At 37.2% G+C, this 20,871-nt stretch overlaps 1 protein-coding gene across 3 annotated transcripts in view; it reads right to left on the reverse strand.

Moving 5' to 3' along the window:
* Positions 1-215: 215 nt before the first annotated feature.
* The window catches only part of CERK (ceramide kinase), a 47,539-nt gene continuing 26,883 nt past the window's right edge, over positions 216-20,871 (reverse strand). For all 3 annotated transcript variants that reach the window (XM_054849589.1, XM_054849598.1, XM_054849608.1), the window contains 7 exons: positions 15,807-15,881; positions 13,971-14,123; positions 12,876-12,981; positions 10,134-10,204; positions 6,288-6,493; positions 3,833-4,041; positions 216-2,908 (listed from right to left, as the gene is read on the reverse strand). In XM_054849589.1, coding sequence (XP_054705564.1) covers positions 2,809-2,908; positions 3,833-4,041; positions 6,288-6,493; positions 10,134-10,204; positions 12,876-12,981; positions 13,971-14,123; positions 15,807-15,881 — 920 coding nt within the window. In that variant the 3' untranslated portion in view covers positions 216-2,808. The remainder of the gene's footprint in view (positions 2,909-3,832; positions 4,042-6,287; positions 6,494-10,133; positions 10,205-12,875; positions 12,982-13,970; positions 14,124-15,806; positions 15,882-20,871) is intronic.

The following is a 20,871-nucleotide window of genomic DNA, read 5'->3' on the forward strand; positions in this document are numbered from 1 at the left end:
CCCGCTTCACTAATCGCCCTCCTTCACTCTCAGTGTTTGTTCACACTCACACTTTGCTACAAAGCTGTGGTCAACCCACGTGGAAGCTCATGAACTACTTCTCCACCTGATTTAACCTGCCCACATTGGTTACACTGAGCACACTACTGCCAGATTTCTGCAAAACAAAGGTAGATATTTTTTCAAATCAAGATGTGAAAAGAAGAAAACCACTGTACCGCTGTATGACATAATTTTATTTTTTCAATGAAATGCCCTAGGTGTCATAAAACAGAACACATTTTCTAATCTTGAAGCCAGCAAGATTGAGAAAAAAAGAAAAATCAAACTTGTTTTTCCTATACATAATTTCCATACTGAGACTACATTCAGAGAAAAAAAAACAACCTAGAATTAAAAGGTAAGCAGACATTACTGATGCAGCTCTCTTAAAAACTGGACGTGTCATATGACTCACAGTGCTTTGCTAGTACAATATGCTACAAATAGAATTATTCAAATGCAACTATGCAGCTTTTCTATTACCTAAGACCTTTTCTTTTTATTATGTTGCAACATCTTTATTATTTACTTCACACTTCATTATCATACTACAGAACAATCTTTCCTTTTCTGGTGGCTTGTTTCTCAGAGAGGAGGCTTTCACTGTGGCTTTCTTTGGAAACACCAAGCACTCAGTTTCAGATATTAAAAACATTCAGAGGATTTCAGTATACATTCACAACTAGATTAAGCCTCCATTTTTCAACTAAGGGTCTCATTACTTGCTAGTAAACTGATGGAGAGCACCAGTCGGTATTTACTCCTCATTTACAAGAATGTGATCTGGATAGCTGCCATGCCTCATAAATGACCTCATCTGTTGGTGAGTTGTGCGTGCACCACCATATCCTGCACAAGAATTACCGTAACTTGAAGTCTGGGTTTTCTCACAAAAGTCATGGATAGACCAAAGTAACTATAGAACTTCTTAAATAAATGACACTTGCAAAAAATATCTGCATTGGTAGAACTGCATAATCTCATTTTCAGTGAGGTTCTTAGGTCCAAAGTACTATTTCACTTATTAAACATGGCTTTAAAATACAGTACACATAACACTTATGTTACAAATGTCTGAAAAACATTGGATCAATCAACATTTCAACTCACTGCGTTAATAAGTAAACAGCAGTACTTTTGGAAAAGTATTCAAGTATTTCCCTGAAATACTACAAAACAAAAACCAGATCCTAAACTTTGTATGACTGTCCTTTAAGCAAATATCATTTGCAAGTGCTTTTTGTCATATAGAGCAATATGAATAACACTTCGTAGCAAAGATATAGCACACCATTTTCAGATTACACAAAACTGGAATGTAAATAATTTCAATAGAAAAAAAAATCAGCCATTTACAACAATTTCAAGTGCTTCAGTAATAAACTGACCAATCACCATGGCTTACGCTGAGCAAATATGAGAGAGACATAAAACTAATACAAACTGAATGCAGAATTGCCAATAAATAAACATGAATAGAGAATCATTAGCTGTTTCAGCCAAAAAAAAAGTTTTAAAGAGAACTACACACTTAAGAAAAGACAGCAGGGGCTAACTTCTGATCCTCAAACCAGAATAAATTTAGCACCAAGCCTACACAAAGAACATGTGTGTGTCAATACATAAATCCATACACAACTTAAATAATCACTCCATAGCTATACACGATAGTCTAATGTTTCCTGCTATAAAAACAAATCAGCACAGTGAATTAATTATTTATCAGATGCCAGTTTCTTCCCTTGACTTCACAAAACAAATTATTTTGTTTCATATTCAGTTAAATAAACATTATTTAAAAAACTTTCAATCATCAAATCATATTTTTAAACTTAAGATTCCAACATCTTATTTTGCAAAGACATTTTAACGTATATAGTAGAACGTCCAAAGAATTGCGTACCAAAGAGGGAAGCTTTTCATATGTTAGCTTTAGATATTTTAAAAAAAATTAAAACTTGCTGGTGTTTCAGAAGATATTTATATTTTCCTTTGCCTGTGCCTTCCTGGTATTATAAGTATCCTACTTCAGTTGCTGTGTGTGGTATTTGGTATCATCCAAACAGTCATAAACCCCTTTATAATCCCAAAAAGCATCATGCAAGGAAGCTTTTTTAAATAGAATATATAGGATAAGGTATGATCTGTATACAGATGTGCTTTTATGTGTCAAAGTATTTTTAAACTCTTATTGTTATTACTTAAAGCCAGGAATGTGTGTTTAAATTGCATTGATAAGTTGCAAGGTATAATCAGAATTATAAAATCAAAGATTTACTAAAAAAACCCATGAGAATGACAACACTGTTGTCCAGCATTTAAGCCACATGCAACTACGTAATACTCCCAGTAGAAAACATCTTCTCAGACACTGAAAATATCTTGTCTTGATATCTTGGTTCGATGACAATTCGAAGTCCTATGTTTTATAACATTTAGATATTATTGCAACACAACTGCTAAATTAGCTCTCTAGAAAAGCACAGCGAATTTATCAGTCATTGTGAATACATATATACGCCAATTCTCTCTTTTCTAACAACTTAAATTACATTGCTTCAAGATATATTTTAATGAGTACAATGTTTTTTAAAAAAATGACACAATGCAATACAAAAAAGACACAATGCAATAAGATGTCTAAAACTCTACTGAAGCCATAAAAAAAAATCTAAAATTTTAAAACACGTCAGTTTGACTAAAATGCATGTTTACTCAATTTCCTTGAGCTTTTAGTTTTTCTTCTCCTCATTGGAGGAGCAATGTCTATAGTAATTGTTCAGTGCTACTCTGGCTGTAGGCAGCTTCATCTTTACCGTTTTCCTCGATTCCCCTTGCAAATAGTTTCATTAACTGGCAGTGAACCCTGAAAAATATGGAAATCAATTAATAAGAAATGAGTACTACATATTTAATTCTAATAATCCATGAATTTCAAGCAGTTGGACAAAGTTCCTTGCTCCAGACTACAGAAACCGCACTCTCTTTCCTGATACAATCCTCCCCTGCAAAGAAGGCTGGATGCTTTCAAGGATCCATCACTTCTGTTACTCTTTTCCACACAGAAAGTTCTACAGAGCAATTAGATGAGCTGATCTTATACAATATACAATATTTATAAAAATCACTTTGGACTGCTAAGTGATTATGTTTAAATGGAACACACTTGCATGTAAATATTTTCTGTTGTGTTTTTCGTTCCTTTTGTTTTAAAAACAACAAACAGAAACAATCAACAAAAAAACCCCAAACAGAAAAGAAAAAAAGCCCTTCAAAATTCACAAACCTCTATTCCCTTCTAATTTGATTATTTGCACAACCGCAAACTTCTTTCTCCATACACCAAGGCTGGATATAAGATCATGCTGTGTGCCAAAACCCACAAAGTATGGGAAATACTCAGTATTTTTTTAAGACAAAGATGCCTATTTAAACCTAATAGGAAAAGCTAGTACTCAGTGTAAGGAGGTTCTGCACTCATTTAAAAAGAATCCTCCCAACACCACCTTCACCTTCAGCACTTCAAGCAGGTAATACCAGTTCCTAAGCAGTAAGCAGGACTGCAAAGGTAGGGCCATCCATCTGTCTCAGTCAGTGATCATTTACAATATAGACAGTTGGAATATTCTCTGCAAAGGACTCAAAAGAGTAACAAAAAATTAAGTTTATTATCAGAAGACTAAAATTTGCTATGCAGAGGCACCTTTTTGGGATGTCTTTATAAGCATCTTTAAAATCTATGAAAAAGCTTAATGTTTTCTGGTATATGGAGAGAAAAAATGATGCTTACCTCACTTCAATGGCTGAACTGTCCAGAGTTTCTCCATCACAGTTCCAGGTGGTATTAGCAGCATTACAGCAACAGGATGGATGATCTCGGCAGAAGTGGCCAAAACGTTTCTTTCCTATGTCCATGACATTGCTCTCATTGTCTTCTGAAAGTTTTGATGTAAATTGAAAACTCTTCACCCGATAAACATTTACAAATGAGAAGTCAAACTACAAAGAAAAAAATAATAAATCAAAACAGGCAATTACAATTAGTTAAATACATTTGATGTGTAAAGCAACTCAGCATGCAGCATTTTGTATTCAAGAAAGTCTGTCCGCTCCAATTTTCTAGAGAAGCTTACCTGAGGCATAGAGTGCAGTTTTTTAAAACAAAATTCACCAGTCAGAAACAGTAAAGCCAAAGCGGAACCTCACTTTTCAGTGGTCTTCAAGTAGCTGCAATACTACCACTTTATAATCGGGTAACACGTTCTGAGATTATGAGTAAACGGGGTATAAAAACTATTAAAAAACCCTATTAAAACTATTTTAACATGAAATCCAAGTCAAAAAGGTTTGGATTGAATCTTTGTACCATCCTCAGGACCTGTTCAGCTACAGTGTTTAAGACACATGGGCTCTTCTGAAAGCCCTCTGTTTCTACATTTGGAAGAATGCCCTGAAGGTGAGAATTCCACAGCAGTGTGATCACATCAGAGAGCTGGGTGTATACGAAAATAAGACTAGAGGGCAATATTATTACATTCCAACAAAACAAAGATAATTTTAACTAGTTAATTGAGCTAGAAAAAGTAGGACAATTACAAGATTGCTGTTATTAACACAGGTTGTAGATTTACACTACAATATTGTACAAATGCTTTAAAAAAAAAAACCTTCGTAAATTAAAGGAACAATCAAATTAGAGAGTGCCCTGACCCGCCTTGAAAGCGACTGATAGAGACTTAAACATTTAGCAAGCTGTAATAAATATAGACATGTCATTTAGCAAAGGAGTATGTCTGTGAGCATCTATGGGAGGAGGGTGGCAAGGAAGCAAAAGTTTACCAAGAAACTAGTCTGTATTAATGTACAGTCACCTTTTGCTTCCTTTTTCTTTTCACATTTTCTTAAGTTTTCAAACAGGGTTTCCCACTATTATTAGACAGTAGTCTGGGGTGAGGACATACATACAACCTTGCATTTAATCTACACTGCAAAACTAACATACCCCAGAGAGAAACAGTGGGGAAGCACTGGAAGGAGAATGACCACAGTGGCAATCACAAAAAGCATCAGAGTTGAAGGGATCTCCTAGGTCTTAAATTCCATCAGCTTTTAACCATAAATAAACTGTGAAGTTGTCAAACTCCACACTTGGAAGCTGTGGCTCATGGATTCAATGAGGCTCCCTAAGCAGAGTGCTAGTCCAAACAGCTTAGCTGCAAAAACTAGTATCCACAGCTGCACAGAGCCACCCATGAACGCTCTCGTGTCTCTAGTCTAAGCAGAATCTAGCCTCTTGATAAATGTTGAAGCCAATTTGAAAGGTAGCCAGGGAAAGCTTCAAATAATCAAAAATATCAAGGGAACAGTGAGTGGGAAGGAGTGAAGGGAAGAAGAGGAGACTGAGAATAGCAGTAAGGAGGAACACAGACACAAACACAATGTCCCAGGAAAGGGTATGAGGGAATACAGGAAAGAGAAGCTATACAGATGAGGAAGAATAGCATCATAAACAAGTGAGATTTATTATTGCTTTTATAACTAGATATGACATTAGTCCATTGTTCAGATAATTTCCAGAACATGTTAATAATGCCAGGTTGTGACAAATGTTAAATGTGTATATTCACAGCCACAGCTCTGCTTTCAGCAGATACTACAATCCAAAGCAATGATGAATCTTCCCTTGTAGTTTATCTTGCCAGCTACAACGTATGCAAGGAGTAATTTTGAATCTGAACACATAAAGCTCTTATCCTAGTCATGTATGTGTATTAAAATTCTGCTAAAAGCCTGAGGTTTACAATCAAACTGCAGTTTTGGTAACTTTTTTCTAAACCACATTTTTATATAGTTTATAAAAAGGGATTTGTTATGCTTCACTAGATCTTCTACGTTATACTACTGTGAGCAGTTTTTCATGACAAATACGTGGAGGCACAATTGTGATAAAATCACTTTAAATATTGTCCAAACAATAAACATATAGAAAATATTATGTAACAGAATTCAATTAGCAAAAGTTGAATTTTGTTAGAATTCATGGCCAAAGACTTGACTTAGCTAAAATAATTTATTTTTTAATGGTACACATGCTGAGATTATGTCACCCAAAATGTGTTGGTGTTTTTTTTTTTTTAAAAACCCAAACAAACCTGCTTGGTAGATGTTCTTTTTCTCATACAAGAACATCGATATTTACAATTTAGACTGACTCCGGAGAACGCATTGTCAAAGGGAATACACACCTGATCATCTTGGTTTGTATGTCTGACAAGATACCGTAGAAAATCAAATCTGGAGCATTTACGAACTAGAATGAGGTCAGCTGAACCATCAGCCAAATGAGCTGCTGGTGAAAGACCTTTGGGACTTCGTGGACAGGCACAGCTCATATTTACTGCATTGATGGCTAGAAATTTTCCTTTAATAACCCTCCATTCTTCTTCATCTTCTGAAACACATCAATAAAAGCATGGAGATAGGTTATTATTTCATCTATTCACACGAACGCTAAAAGGCAATCATTGTCAGCAACTTAAAAGTTTTTACTGGGCAGATTCATGCACTGTCAATACACATCTAAAATAAACTGCATTAAAAGAATCTATTTTTCATATACTAACAGAAAGTTGCTTTCTTCCTTCACAGACTGTGATTATCTACTAAAACTGCTCAGCATTTCTGACATACACATGTCAAATTCAGGATCAATGCTATTTGGGTAAACCCACAAAACATTAGACAGGGAAAAGATGGAGGCAAGTTACAACTCTTGTAAAAGTGTCAAAGTTCAGGTGCATTTTTAACTTTGTAAAAAATTTTATTCTTACTCAACATATTAATTGTAAATAAACAATGATGCAAAGACAGTGGCTTAGTATTTGGTTTCTAAATCTGCCTCAATGCCACAAATTATAAAAGACAAAAAGTGAAGAGATGACTCAGGGTAGTTATTTTCAAGGTGCTTCTTTGATGGGACTATAGATGACATTATGCTATGTATTTCATGTCCTGAAATTCTGATATACTTTACTGTCTTAGTTTTAGGAACTTCACATTTACTTTAGAGAATCATTATTACAATTGTCTAGGTAATTTTGGACCTAAAGTCTATGATGCATTCATTTTGAATTGACTTTTTCCAGGCTTTATACATCAGAAAAAGAAGAAAAAAAAAAAAGGAAAAAAGTTTGGACAGTATTCTGTAGTTGTTCTCTGCCCTTTGAACTTTTCTTGCCTCCTTAAATTTTTATTTGTTGGAACTTACAGAATCACAGAACGGTTTTGGTTGGAAGGGATCTCAAAGATCATCTAGTTCGAACCCCCTGCCATGGGCAGGGACACCTTCCACTAGACCAGGTTGCCCAAAGCCCCATCCAACCCGGCCTTGAACACTTCCAGGGAGGGGGCATCCACAACCTCTCCAGGCAACCTGTTCCAGTGCCTCACCACCCTCAGAGGCAAGAATTTCTTCCCAATACCTAATCTAAATCTCCCCTCCTTCAGCTTAAGGTCATTACCCCTTGTCCTGTCACTCCATGCCCTTGTAAATGGTCCCTCTCCAGATTTCCTGTAGGCCCCTTTAGGTACTGGAAGGCTGCTCTAAGGTCTCCCCGGACCCTTCTCTTCTCCAGGCTGAACCACCCCAAATCTCTCAGCCTGTCTTCATAGGAGAGGTGCTCCAGCCCTCTGAGCATCTTTGTGGCCCTCCTCTAGACTCAGCTTCTTACTATCCACCCTTTAGTAACAGAACCTAGAAAAACAGAATTCCAGGAAAAAAAGAGCAGGATTATAATGTGACAAAAGGCTTAAAAGAAACAAAACATTTTTTCTTCTTCCATCTAGACTATCCTCTCTATCTCCTGATAAACAAGTCAGTAATAACAATAAAAAAAGGAGCTCTTAAATTCAACATTTTCACATCATTTGCCAGAGTGGTCTTAGTATTGCTTGCTTTACTGCTGATCTTTTTGTGTTGCTTTCAAACAGGACATTACAGAAAGAAATAATTTAAATGAGATTCAAAATGTGTATCTTAGAGAGAGATGAGAAAGACTTAAATGTCAAACTACAAATGACTTTGTTCAGCCTGTAGGCAAATGATGAGGCCCTGCTCCGAGATGAAGGTAACTGAACAGAACATAAACTACTGGAACTGGAAACATCTGTGTCCAGAACTATACAAGTGCTTATTTACAAGAAAACCAGGCATTTTCTGATATAAAACCAACAAAATGAAAACAACACCCTTTACTGATAAATCCTTTTTTTATCTGAGAAGCATTTATAATTTAGACTGTAGTGTGTCTAGATATGTGTTAACTTTTGAAGTATGCTCACCGTAATAAATGTCTCAAATTACTTAAGGTAGAATGCTTATATATGTTACTGTAATAGACTGTTTTCACCTGGTGGAAAAGCACCCTTCAATATAAATTTCAGCATGTTGCTCAAAAAAAGCCTCACTGTTCAAGTAAGAAAAAAAGTCAGGGTATTTATCACATTTTAAATGACCAACTGTTTTCATAACCATTCTGCAGGGTGCATCACTGTAATAACACAAATTATTTACCCAAATTATCTTTCATACAATAGAGCAATCATAAGCAGGGAGAGCGTAAATGGCACTCAACTGTCTATTGTGCATATATACACTGCAAGTTGCTGAAATCAGCGTAAAGTGCTAGCACTCAAAATTTACTCAGCACATGCACACAGACTTCTGCAGAATACGAAGAAATATGTTCAGTGACAGTCAATGCAAGGATCCTTCTAAACGTATCTGAATTGTACACAAACCAAATAGGCACAATGAAGGAGTCAGCCAATATATCCTGCTGAGTAAAAAGCTTATCTGTGGTGGCGATTTAAAATCCTTTTTAATGCAAATCAGGAGTAGCTGACTGTTATTGTTTGCTTACCAGTAGTGCATGGAGAGGGACTGGACTGCAAAGAAAGCCAGCTACCAGAAGCAAAATGGATTTAAGTGAACAAAGTACTACATAATCATCTGCATAATGTCTTGTGCAATGCTGGCTAAAGCAGTCTTGATTGCTCACTAACCTGTAGCTTTCTTTTGGCTTTGCTCCTTTGCTGGATCAAAACTAACAAAACAGCAGATTTAAAAAAAAAAAACAAACTAAAACCAAACCACAAAAATCCAAAATCCCAAACATAACAAAACAAAAAAATACCAAACAAAACACCCACAAAAGAAAAAAGGAGAATAAAAGCAGAAGAAAGTGCTGGTGGGAAGGCTACATGCTGTTCAAGATGGGTTTATCCAAAATGACTGAGACCAGCGGCGAAACTTGGCCAACTGAATCTGCATATCTTATTCAAGCAAGGCCACAAGTCTATCACTATCAGTACTTCTTATTAGGATGTAGTAGTCCAAGAGATACAGCTAGGAGGATGACTGCACAGAATCCAGTATATTAACAGTTGTTTTAACAAAAGGAAGGAAAAGCTATGCCCATAAAAAAAAAAAATCCATGGAACTGTGTGCAGGGGTTGGAATGGGAGGAAGAAAGAGAGTAAGGATAGCATAACTGAAGAAATCTCATTTATCATTTATACTGAGTATTGGTGGGGTATTGCACAGAAATACTTCAGTTCACTAGATCAGTTATTAGTTGTTCCAGGTTCAGTGCCTCATATTTATTTAATAAACAGCTTTACATAGGGTGACTTTTGTGCTAACAAACAGAAATTTTTAATCCTGATCTATTCCAAAAGTTACCTTAATGAACTGTTTCCTTCTATACTACCTCACAGTTTATCAGTTAAGTCCTCCTCACAAAAAGAACAGAGTCCTAGCTCACAGAATGTATCTTTCCTAAAGACAAGAAACCCAACACATTGAAATATACAAGTGATTAGTATAATTTTACCAGAACTTTCTGAGGTTTGAGTAGCAGAGGACACCATACATTTTCACATATTTACATGTATTTTCCTTAAAGAAACAATGGATTATCTAGTAACTCATATAAAACACACCACACCACACACACACACTTGAACTGACATATTCTGAAAAATAATATTTTGTGTAATACTACACTATCCTACTTTTTACGACAAATTACCTTCATGTTTTAATCCAGATTCCTTCTGCTGTTCTGCCAGCTGTTGCTCACTTTTCTTGCAAATGTGACACCTGAAAACAAAAACACCATTCGGTTCCTGAAAACAAAACTACTATTCAGTTTAATTTTTTTGTTTTACCCAATCATTGCAGGACTTTCCCCCCACCACAAGATGTAGCACAGCACTGACAACCCTGATGTAGCATGACTCAGGATAGCCCTGCAGGCAGTACAGGTACTTAAGTACAGTGCTGAAGATTACTGGATGTCAGAAATAACAGCATCACAGAGCCAGAAGATCACATAGGTTGGAAGGGACCTCTGATGTGGTCCAAGCCTCTGCTCAAAGCTGGTCTTATAGGATCAGGATTGTTCAGTGTCTTGTTCAGTCAAGTTTTGAATATCTGCCAGCGTAGAGTCCACAAGACCTCTGGGCAACCTGTTTCACTGTTAGAGCAGTCAAATATTGGAAGATATTGACATACTGGAACCAGTCCTTCACCTCACAAGTGCTAAGTACAGGGGAAGAATCACTTCTCTTGACCTGTTGGCTTCTCTTTTGCCTAGAAAGGCCAATATACAGTTGAGCCTTCCTTGCTGCAAGGGCACACTGCTGACTCGGGCACAGCTGCTGTCCACCAGGATCCCAAAGTTCTTTTCCACGGAGTTGCCTTCCAGCCAGTCAGTGCCCAGTCAGTGCTGTTGCATGGGACTATTCCACCCCAGGTACGTGACATTTGCCTCTCCTGAACTTCAGGAGGTTCCTATCAGCCATTTCTTCAGCCCACCAAGGTCCCTCTGAACAGCAGCCTTGACTTTCAACATGTAAAGCACTCCTCACAATCCAGTATTATCCATAAAACTGCTGAGAGCTCACTCTGTCACCATCCCAGTCATTAATAAAGATGTTGCACTGTATTAGCCCCAGTATGGATCCCTGAGTGACACCATTAGTAACTGGCTGCCAGCTGGACTTTGAACTCACAACCTTTCTAAGTTGTCTAGCCAGTTTTCCACCCATCCACTTATCAAGTCCACACCTCATCAATTTGGTTTTAAGAATATTACAGGAAACCAAAGACCCTGCTAAAATCAAGATATGTAACATCCACTATTTCCCCCTCATCCACAGGCTTGGGGACCTGTAAGCCCTGGGAGCAGACTGCATCAGTGAAAACTGGGGCAAAGGAGGGATTTCCCAGCCTCTTCCATATCTTTTATCACTAGCTCCCCCATACAACCAAGCAGCAGGCCTACAGTACCTTTAGCCTTTTGTTAGGATCCCTTCGTACAAAGTAACACCCTTCACATCCCTCACTGATTTCAACTCCACCCAAGTTTTGGCTTTTTCAGTCCCATCCCTGCACATTTAGGCAATGTCTGCATTCCTCTAAAGTCACGCATTCCGCTTCCACCTTCTGTTTTCTTCTCAGATCCTTGCTCATCCATGCTGGTTTTCTATCATGTTTACTCAGGTTTCTGCATATCAGAATGGACAGTTCTTGTGCTCTGAGGAGGTACCAATCAAGTGCCCTGGGCCTCTTTGTCCTCCAGAGCAGTCTCGCATGGGATCTTGTCAAGATTCCTGAAAATCTGCTCTTCTTAGTTCATGGTTGCAATTCTACTTTTTGTCTTGCTCACTTCTCTCAGGATTTTGAACTCTATAATCTCTCAGTCACAGCTACCAAGACTGCCCTCAATCATCACATCCCCAACTTCTCTGTAAGAAGACCAGCAGAGCATTTCTCCTAGTCAACTTGTCACTCATCTGCATGATCAATGTCATCACCACACTCCAGGATTCTCCTAAATTGCTTGTGCCCAGCCCTATTGCCCTTCCAGCAATTATCAGGATGTACAAAATCCCCAGTGAGGCACCAGGCGCTCTTTACTCCTTGACTGAAACCTGGGTGACAGCTTTCTCCCTCTGGAGCTTCCCCTGTATCAAGGTATCTGATGGATCAGGACAGTTGCTCCAGCTAGTGCTGGAGACCGTGATCTGTAGCATGTTACAGCAGAGTCTCAATAAATTCTACGCAGTTTCTGGCTCCTCTGTATCCTGCTGTGCTGCTTGCTGCTGTGACAACTACTGTATCTCCGATAGCTTCATATATAAAGAAGAGTAAGAAATTCTACTCCATAACTTCAAGCAGGTGAAAACAAAGAGAAAGGAAGGAACACTGGGACATTAAGGTAGACCCCCTGATTGGAGAAACAAGCGAAGAATATCACACAGAATTTATATAGCATAGTAATAGTCTATAAAAAAGACTAAATAGGCTGGTTCCTGAAAGGACCTATCCTCAGGACAAGCCATGCCAGCTGTTATCATGGCACTAAAACAATTGCTAAAATTGCTAGATGCAATTACAATGTGAACATTTGAGAATTTTTGAATAGTTATTTCCATTTATAGAAGCTATGAAGCATCCAGACTTTTCTTTTATTAGCAGTAACACAGCATAGGATCCTCAGCATCTTATAACTGGGTATGGTGCTGTTCTACACTGCTTCCTTTAAAATTGGGGGGATGATGGACACCAGCAAACAAAATTTATTACATTTTTGTTTACTGACCTGATAAAATGAGGTGTTCTCTTTAATGAGTCAATAAACTTTTTTAAAAGCTTGTTTCTTTCAGAGTAAGTGTTTTGATGTTAAAAACATTTCTGTGACTTCTATTTATGTACAGGCCTTTTCAAATAGTTCATGTCAAATATCCAGAGATGAACATTAGCTTACCCTGTTCTGCAGCTATCTTTATCTCGTGGAGATCCTAGTGTATGTTTTGCTGGTTGAAAAGAAATTGTTCCTTCGTAATAATGATGAAAAAGAAAAGTCTTGAAGCCTGCATAAAAAAGGTATTAAGTAGCATTAAGTCATTATAAATCCACATTTGGAACACCTCTTCATACATCCCTTGTTTGTTCCTCTCTTTCTTTCTCTAAGGACTTCAAAACAATAATTGCTCTCCTCAAGCTCACAGCTCTTTGTGTTATAATGTTTTAGACTGTAAAGGACAAGGAAATACCCCCCTCCTGCAACTTACTAACATTTGCCAATAGTGCCATTATTTTGCTTGACACCTTTGAGAGCCAACTAAAAATTTTAGCTGTACATCACTGCTGAATCTCAAAAGTAGCCTACACTACTTAAATTTTGTTTTTGTATCTTCTTTTCCTAACCCAAAACAAGTCACAGAAGGCAAAAAATACCTTCCAGTACCACAGGATTTGTCCAAATATTAGCTAACTCAGCTCTCTCTATAATCATTGCTGGAAGGACAAAAGTAACAATCCATTCTGAACATCCAAGAGAGGAGTGCCTATCTCTCTCTAACTGATTGGAAAGAAAGTAAAATTGATTAGCACAGAAAATATATTACTTTTTAGGCAGCTATCACTAGGTGACACACAACAAGACATTTCTATTAACACCACAGAACAGTGCTAGCAATTTTATTAATAAAAAAGCTTATTAAAGAAATCTGAATTAGAGTTGCTTCCAACATCATTTATAACAGTTCAATATAAACTTTTTAGTTCTTCATAAAGCTCATAAAATACTTTAAAAATTAACTGTCAGTTAAATTATTAACTGTGCTATATAGTCAAATTCAACACAACTTCAATGAGCACACTGTTAATATCATCCCCCCAAGTTATGGAACTTTACGTAATGTCATCCGATGTACTTGGTACCACAAGGAGTTTAAAATTTGGTTCAGCCTGCCTCTTATGTTTAAAATCTTCAGAGAAGTTTGGTTTGGACAGAGCACATCAACTGCTCCAATATGTTTACATGCTGACAAAAGAATGTAATAATTACACAAGTTACCTGAGTAGTCGTATCTCATCGGACCCATCCACCGCTTCTTTTCGCTATCTTTTAATATATCTCCATAAAAACCATACCCCAGCAATGATACATAGTACTTCAAAAATGTGTTGTTATGATGTACAGAAGAGACATCCAGAGGCTGACAGTCACCTATGAAGATTAGAAGTGCAAGGTTCTATTAAGGCTTATTTTGTTTGTAGCTGCAAACACGATAGTAATTTTAATGTTAAAAATAAAAAAAAAAAAGTTGTATTTATGTCATAACATATATATGTCATATAGCCATATATATTTCTTACACATGCAGAAAAGGAAAAATAATTATTTAATACTAATTACATTTAATATTTAAAACGTATTAAGCACTAAGTGCTTTTAGCACTAAGCTAAAGCTATATAAGGAAGAATTTACACTCATATGCCATGCAGCAGCAGGAGGGGATGTTACAGAAGAGATCAATGCAGTATCTGTACACCTACCAGATACTACTTAATTCTATAGGCAATGCTATCAGAGGATAATTCAAGCTGGAAGGGGCCTTCGGAAGTTTCTCATCAAATCTCCCACTCAAAGTAGGTTCAGCTATGAGGTCAGATCAGGTTACTCAGGGCTTATCCAAACAAGTCCTCAAAAGCCCTAGGAACAGAGAGTATTCCACCTCTCTGATGTCCTCATAGTGTAAGCTTTGGAGTGGTGGTGGGTTTTGCAGGGCTGGGCAGGGAAATGGTGTTGTTTCTTTGCTTATTTGTTTTTTTTGTTTGGTTTGGGTTTTTTTCTTTTTTTTCTTCTGTTTCGCTTTATGTTGATTGTCTCTCATACTTCCACTACAGACGACTGAAGAACCCTTTACATGAGTGAGAAACACTCTTAAAAATCTAAATACATACGTACTTATGCACATTTAAGAATCCAGCTAAAATACTATTGATATACTTAATCCACACCTCTCTAATCCTAGTTCAATGGCCTAAACTCTACGTATGCTAAACAGATTTAACCATAGGTTAGTAACAGAGAAGCGTGTGTGTAAACCCTTCCAACACCAGCTCCTAAAACTGCAACTGTTAAGCACTCAAAAACAAGTGATAGTTAAATAATCCTCACTTGGAAATTCTATCTTTTATGCTCATGCATCATTGTTGTAACTGAAGACTATCCTGCACAATTTTTCAAATTCAGTATTAAGAACCATGTGACTATGATTCTTCAGTATGTTGCAAAATAGGATGGACATCACGAATCACAAGGCACTGAATATGCCAAGCTGTCTCCTTCAGCCCCCCCGTTACTAGAGGACTTTGAGAAGTAGCAATGTCAGCATCCCTACTGATGACAACATATCAAAAAGCATTTATTGAAGAGTAGTTGTCTTCCTCCCTAGTTCCTCCTCAAATATATGACTTACAGATGGTAAAAATGGGGAATTATCAGCTAATTCCAGTCAAGCAGAAGTCATACTTCTAACTTGGCATGGAAGCATTGAATTGCACAGCACAATTGGACAACTAGTACAAAATACTACTATTCAAGTGTACATGTCATACTTTCTCTACGAGAGAAAGAGAGAGATATAGCCCAACAACTTCCACTGCTTATTGTATTTTACTGCTATTTTCAAAAGCATGCCAGATACAAAATTTCAAAACGTTACAATACCTTGAAAACAATGAATTAAGAGTAGAGAAACCAACTAATTTTTAAGCTCCTGTAGTTCAAATCAGCCATTATGTTCAAATTATATTTCACAAACTTATAGAAAGAACTAAATAAAATTACTATTTTTTGCTATTTTAATAATTTTCATAATAAAACAGTGAACTGTAACCACCCACCTATAATAATATGAAGAGCTGATGTTACTGGATCAGAAATGCCAACAGTTGAATAGCATATGCAATCTGTTGACCCTGGAAAAATAAAAACCTAGAGATTAGTTCGTAACTTTTCAAAACAAGTATTATCAGCATGGTCCTCCAAATAAAAGTATTATACTCCTTTGACCTGCCCCCTTCTATTTTATGGAACAAAGTAATTATAAGCATACAAATATTTTGATTTAAATTGTAACATTTCTTTCCTCCCAATCAGTAGAATTTATTTATTTCCATACAAAGTACAAAGATTTTCACTATATAAACAATAAATATGTAGCAGTTAATTAACAGGAATAAGTTAAATCACATGAAAAATTTCACAATTACATTACAGCTTTTATATCAATTAAGGATAGAGGGGAAGGAAGGCATATGCTGATTCTCCTTTGCTTAAGATTTCTTACTCATTGAGATCTCATGAAAAGAAGTTGACTGGTCTCCTGTTTTTTGGGGAGTGATCTAAATTCCAGACTGTCAACATCCCCTCCTCCTCCAGCTGCATCTTAAACCAGAAAGTTCTGTTTAGTTCTATTATTTGAAAATGGTTAAATATTTGCTTTCAGGAATGAGTTTATAGACAGGGGAGCAAAGTGAATAGAGATGTGCTTGTACAGCCTTGATCAAAATACCTACAAGAAGAAAGGGAAGAAGCTTTAGGTTTCATCTATATTCTGTCTTTGTTACTACCTACCTTCAGGCCACTCCTCACTCAGAATGTCCACTCAGTATTTTAGGTGCTGTTTAGAGGCAGGCAAATCTCCCTGATCCCTACAAAGCAGCAGGGACTTGCAATTCAGGGCCAGATGTACCAAAGCATTTTTGTTGCAGCATCTAACTCCAAATTTATCTTGTAGTTTCTCCCATCCCTTCCCTGAAATTGAATTCCTTTAAAGTCAAAGCTGGATATCTGAACTTACTTTGTCTACATATATGTTCTCGGATTTGCTGCTGACACACTAGATGTAGAGCAGCTCAGATACAGAGTAATTCGTTTCTGAGGCCTAATTAAATTGAAATAGAAAACTAAAAATGGAGGAATAAGCAATCATGATTTAAAATCAACTTTTGGTGCTTTCTCACTTTGAAAGCAGTCAGGGCATATACAGTTATCAATAGCAACAAAGAAAATCCTTTCCTCTCCAACTCCCTTCTCGGGAAATGGACACCACTTCCCCTACCAGTGAAGGGCACAAGAGAAGCTTCTATCAAGTAAATGCTATGCAGAAGCCTGGCACAGCGAGCAAGAAGCAGCTCCAGGAGCCAATTAAAGAGACCATAAATATAACAGAACTGCAGAACAAAAGAAACAGTAAGACTAAAGAGATCTTTCTCTACAAGGTTGAGGTTCAAGATGGTGCAAGTGTACCATTACAAGTATATGCTGTTGCACAGGGAATGGGACTCCCGATTTCTCTCAGAATCACAGATGGGCAGGGACCTCTGGAGATCATCTAGTCCAACCCCCCTGCTAGAGCAGGATCACCCAGAGCAGGTTGCACAGGATCGCATCCAGGCGGGTTTTGAATATCTCCAGAGAAGGAGACTCCACAACCTCCCTGGGCAGCCTGTTGCCATAACAGACAAGGTACATAGATGATGTTATCATGACACATTTGGAGGTTTATAGCAGAAAATACTAAGTAGAGTTCAGATACTGAAGCTATGCTTTACTGCCTATTTTTTCAGTTTCATTTTCCCTCCTACACTACTGAATTTCAGTTAGGCAGAAAAGAAAAACAAATAGCCACTAAAAAATCTGACCTGAACTTTTACTGCTGAATGTACAAGCCTAATATTTCATCCAATCTTTCACATTTCTTCAAGATCTGTTTCATTCTGCTGCTAGAATTACCTTAGTCACATTTGTTTTGACGTAAACAGAGCTTCCAAGTAGTCTTACACTATAAGACTATAAGGGAGGAGAAGAGGGGAATTCATGGAAGTTACATGTTAACACTGGAGGCTTATCTCCCTATACTCTTCTGTAGTCAATTAAAAGCTGCTTTATCTGTTGGGCAATTTTACAGAACTTATTTTCATTTCTATTTGTTAACTAGCAAGGGAGGACTAAAATTAGATCTGAAGTCTGAAATCAATTCCGAGATTCTAAAATGGGAGGCTGGGGAAGACACCAACAGTGTTTACCAACTGTCAAATCATCCATCCTTCTCAGATATGACAGTGGAGTACCAACTACAAACAGTAAAATATTGTTGTTTTTCCTCTGTCAGAGCCAGAAGTACGGAGCAACAAAACCGGTATCATTCCTTTCGTACATTCCAAGGGAATGTAACTGGTCATACCACCACCGTGAACATAGCGGTACTAGTTTAAAGATCACAAAAACGTTTAAGATGACTAAAGATTTGAATACTTCATAACCAAACAGGAATTTTGGATCATTAGGTGGGTCTTGAATAGATTTGGAATCTACTACTGCTGAAACAGCACTCTGAGTAGATGCACATGCAAACCCCACCAAAATCTGGCTTACTTCATCAGCATAAATCTGATACAGAAAGCAGGATTAGAATGTAGATATAGCTTGACTAGTAAGCCCTGATTAATAGTTTAGGATTGCCAGAGCACTCAATTTGGGCAAGAAGCTTTCACAGAGCATGACTTGACTAATGCTAGGTGGTGGATGTTGTTTGTTCTGCTTAAACCAACAGAAAAATTATATACATACTATGCCAGACTTTCTTTTAGGATTTTTAAGGGCAACAGCCTGAGTGAAGGAAAATAAAAGAGGTTTTTATGGGTTGCACAGAACTACATGTAAATTTGAAGAAAGTAGTTGGACTGTTTAGCTGAGCCCTAATTCATTAAAAAAGAAAGATTTTCAGTGTGGAAACTAATTTTTGCATTGGTGTGCTAGAAGAGAATAAAATTGGCATGCAAGGGAATGATTAAGTTCCAGGTTAAGACACCTAGAAGTAGCTACATGTGTACATGTTACATTGCAGATTATGTCAAAGCTTCCATTCTGGTCAAGGAGATCTTGTCAGGAACGCTGATGGCAGCTTGAGCTTGACTCAAGGTACTCGCACGCAGGCCCCACGTGAAAGGCCTTGGGAAAGAAGACATCCACACAAGACAGGCAGATGTAACACAAGATCTACAGGATCTAACTGACCATATTGACCAGGTGCCCCCTGGCTGTAACATGAGTTTGGATGCCCATCTCACCTGCAGACACCTAAATGTAAGCATGAAAATTTGAGTATCAACTTCAAATTCAAACTCGGCCTAAGGAGTGAGTTACCTAAAATGACACCAACTACCAGTGTGCAAGTGCTGCAGATTACTCTGCTTCGCTTCCAACCCCTACTCTAGTACAACAGTTGTCTTGCATAGGGCTAGTATGTTTCAACCATGGTGGCACCATGCCACCATATGCAGACAGCTGAATCCCAAGCTAAATGTCTGAAAACTTCCAACTAAAGAAAGCTCTCATCCCACATATTCTGATATTAAGAGCCTACAGAAAAATGTTAAGTGTGTAGAGGACATATCAACTAGTCTTTGTTAAAATGAGTATAATTATTTTGAATCTTTACCATACATTACATACACTAGAGCTCCATTTCATTACCCAATTTCCCCAAAGTCTGTTTGTTATTAGGAGGTGTCATACAGCCACATACTTGTTACATAGGCAAGTTCTTCTACGTTCTTTCCCTCCCCAAATTTAAACACTGTATTTTTTTAATAAGTGTAATGATTTAAAAATGATCAAGGAAATCCTTCCTTTTAATTAATCACAAGGAGAAATGATGAAGATATGCATTTGAAATATTAAAGAGTATGTACTTCCCATAAAACATTTTTGCTAAAGCAAGATTAAAGAAACCAAAGTGATGGACTGCACTAGATAGAATATACGTACAGCTAAATCACCAGATTTCCCCTTTGCATGCAAACATTGCCGGATATTTGTGAGTAGACATGTCATGTAGACAGGTGCCCAGACACCACCTCATAAGCTTTAAATTCATCATAGAATCACCAAAGCAATAAGCAAAACCAGATGATTTACTGGTTGTATGTCGTATGATTTACTCGTTGTTCATGTCATATGATTCTGTGGGGAAAAAAACAGAACAAAAAACCACAAACAAAAAACACCCGAAGTGCTAGAACTAATAGCCTGAAAAATGACTAGACTACTAACTTACAATTAAGTTTTCTTAAACCAAAACACACACATGCTGTGGGCTATAAGTATTCATTTTTGTGCTTTTATTGATGGAAAACTAAACAAATTCGAAGAATGGGAAGTATCAAACTAAGTAGATGACAGAAGAAGCAGTTGGCTAGATGTTGATCCTATAGAAAAGAGTGAATTTAATAAAGAAATAGAAATACTCTTAGTGCTCATGAGAATTGCTCCATGTGAGAGACCCTTGACAGGGGAAGTTGGTCCCACAGCACACACAATCCTCAGAGACAAATTATTATTGCAACGGGATTCTGTACTGCAAACAGGTAGAATAACAACTTCAGTGGGGGTCCCGTACATTTGTAGTATTTTTGTTAAGTCACAATCCATGCAGTCACCTCACAGGCGAAATATCGGGTGAGTCCTGCTTATGACAGACTAACTGCATACTCTTGATCAAGCAGCATTTAGTATTTTGAAAAATCTAGATAGTGACTTTTCCGGGAAGTGATTTTCAAATGACATGGATCTGACACATTTGAAAGTAAAGGGAGAAGCTACAGTTACAGGGAGAGATGAATGGCTTGGGCATTTAGTCGTTTCCCTACTCAAAGTTTTATACACCTTCCTTTCTGCATCTAGAAACTAAGAAATCAAGTTTAACATCTGCGGAATGACAGACTGGCTTAAAAAGGAACAGTTCAGAAGGACTGGGTTTTTTTGGTAGATTGTCACTTCAGCAGAAGTTCAGTACCACAGTACAACAAAAATGGATTAATACAATAATGGCAAATTTAGGAGATTAAATTAACATCACAGGAAAAAGTAATTTTGACTTAGTTTGTCTTCATAGCAGCACCA

The sequence above is a fragment of the Grus americana genome, chromosome 1 (genome assembly GCF_028858705.1).
Source record: "Grus americana isolate bGruAme1 chromosome 1, bGruAme1.mat, whole genome shotgun sequence".
Lineage (NCBI taxonomy): Eukaryota > Metazoa > Chordata > Aves > Gruiformes > Gruidae > Grus > Grus americana.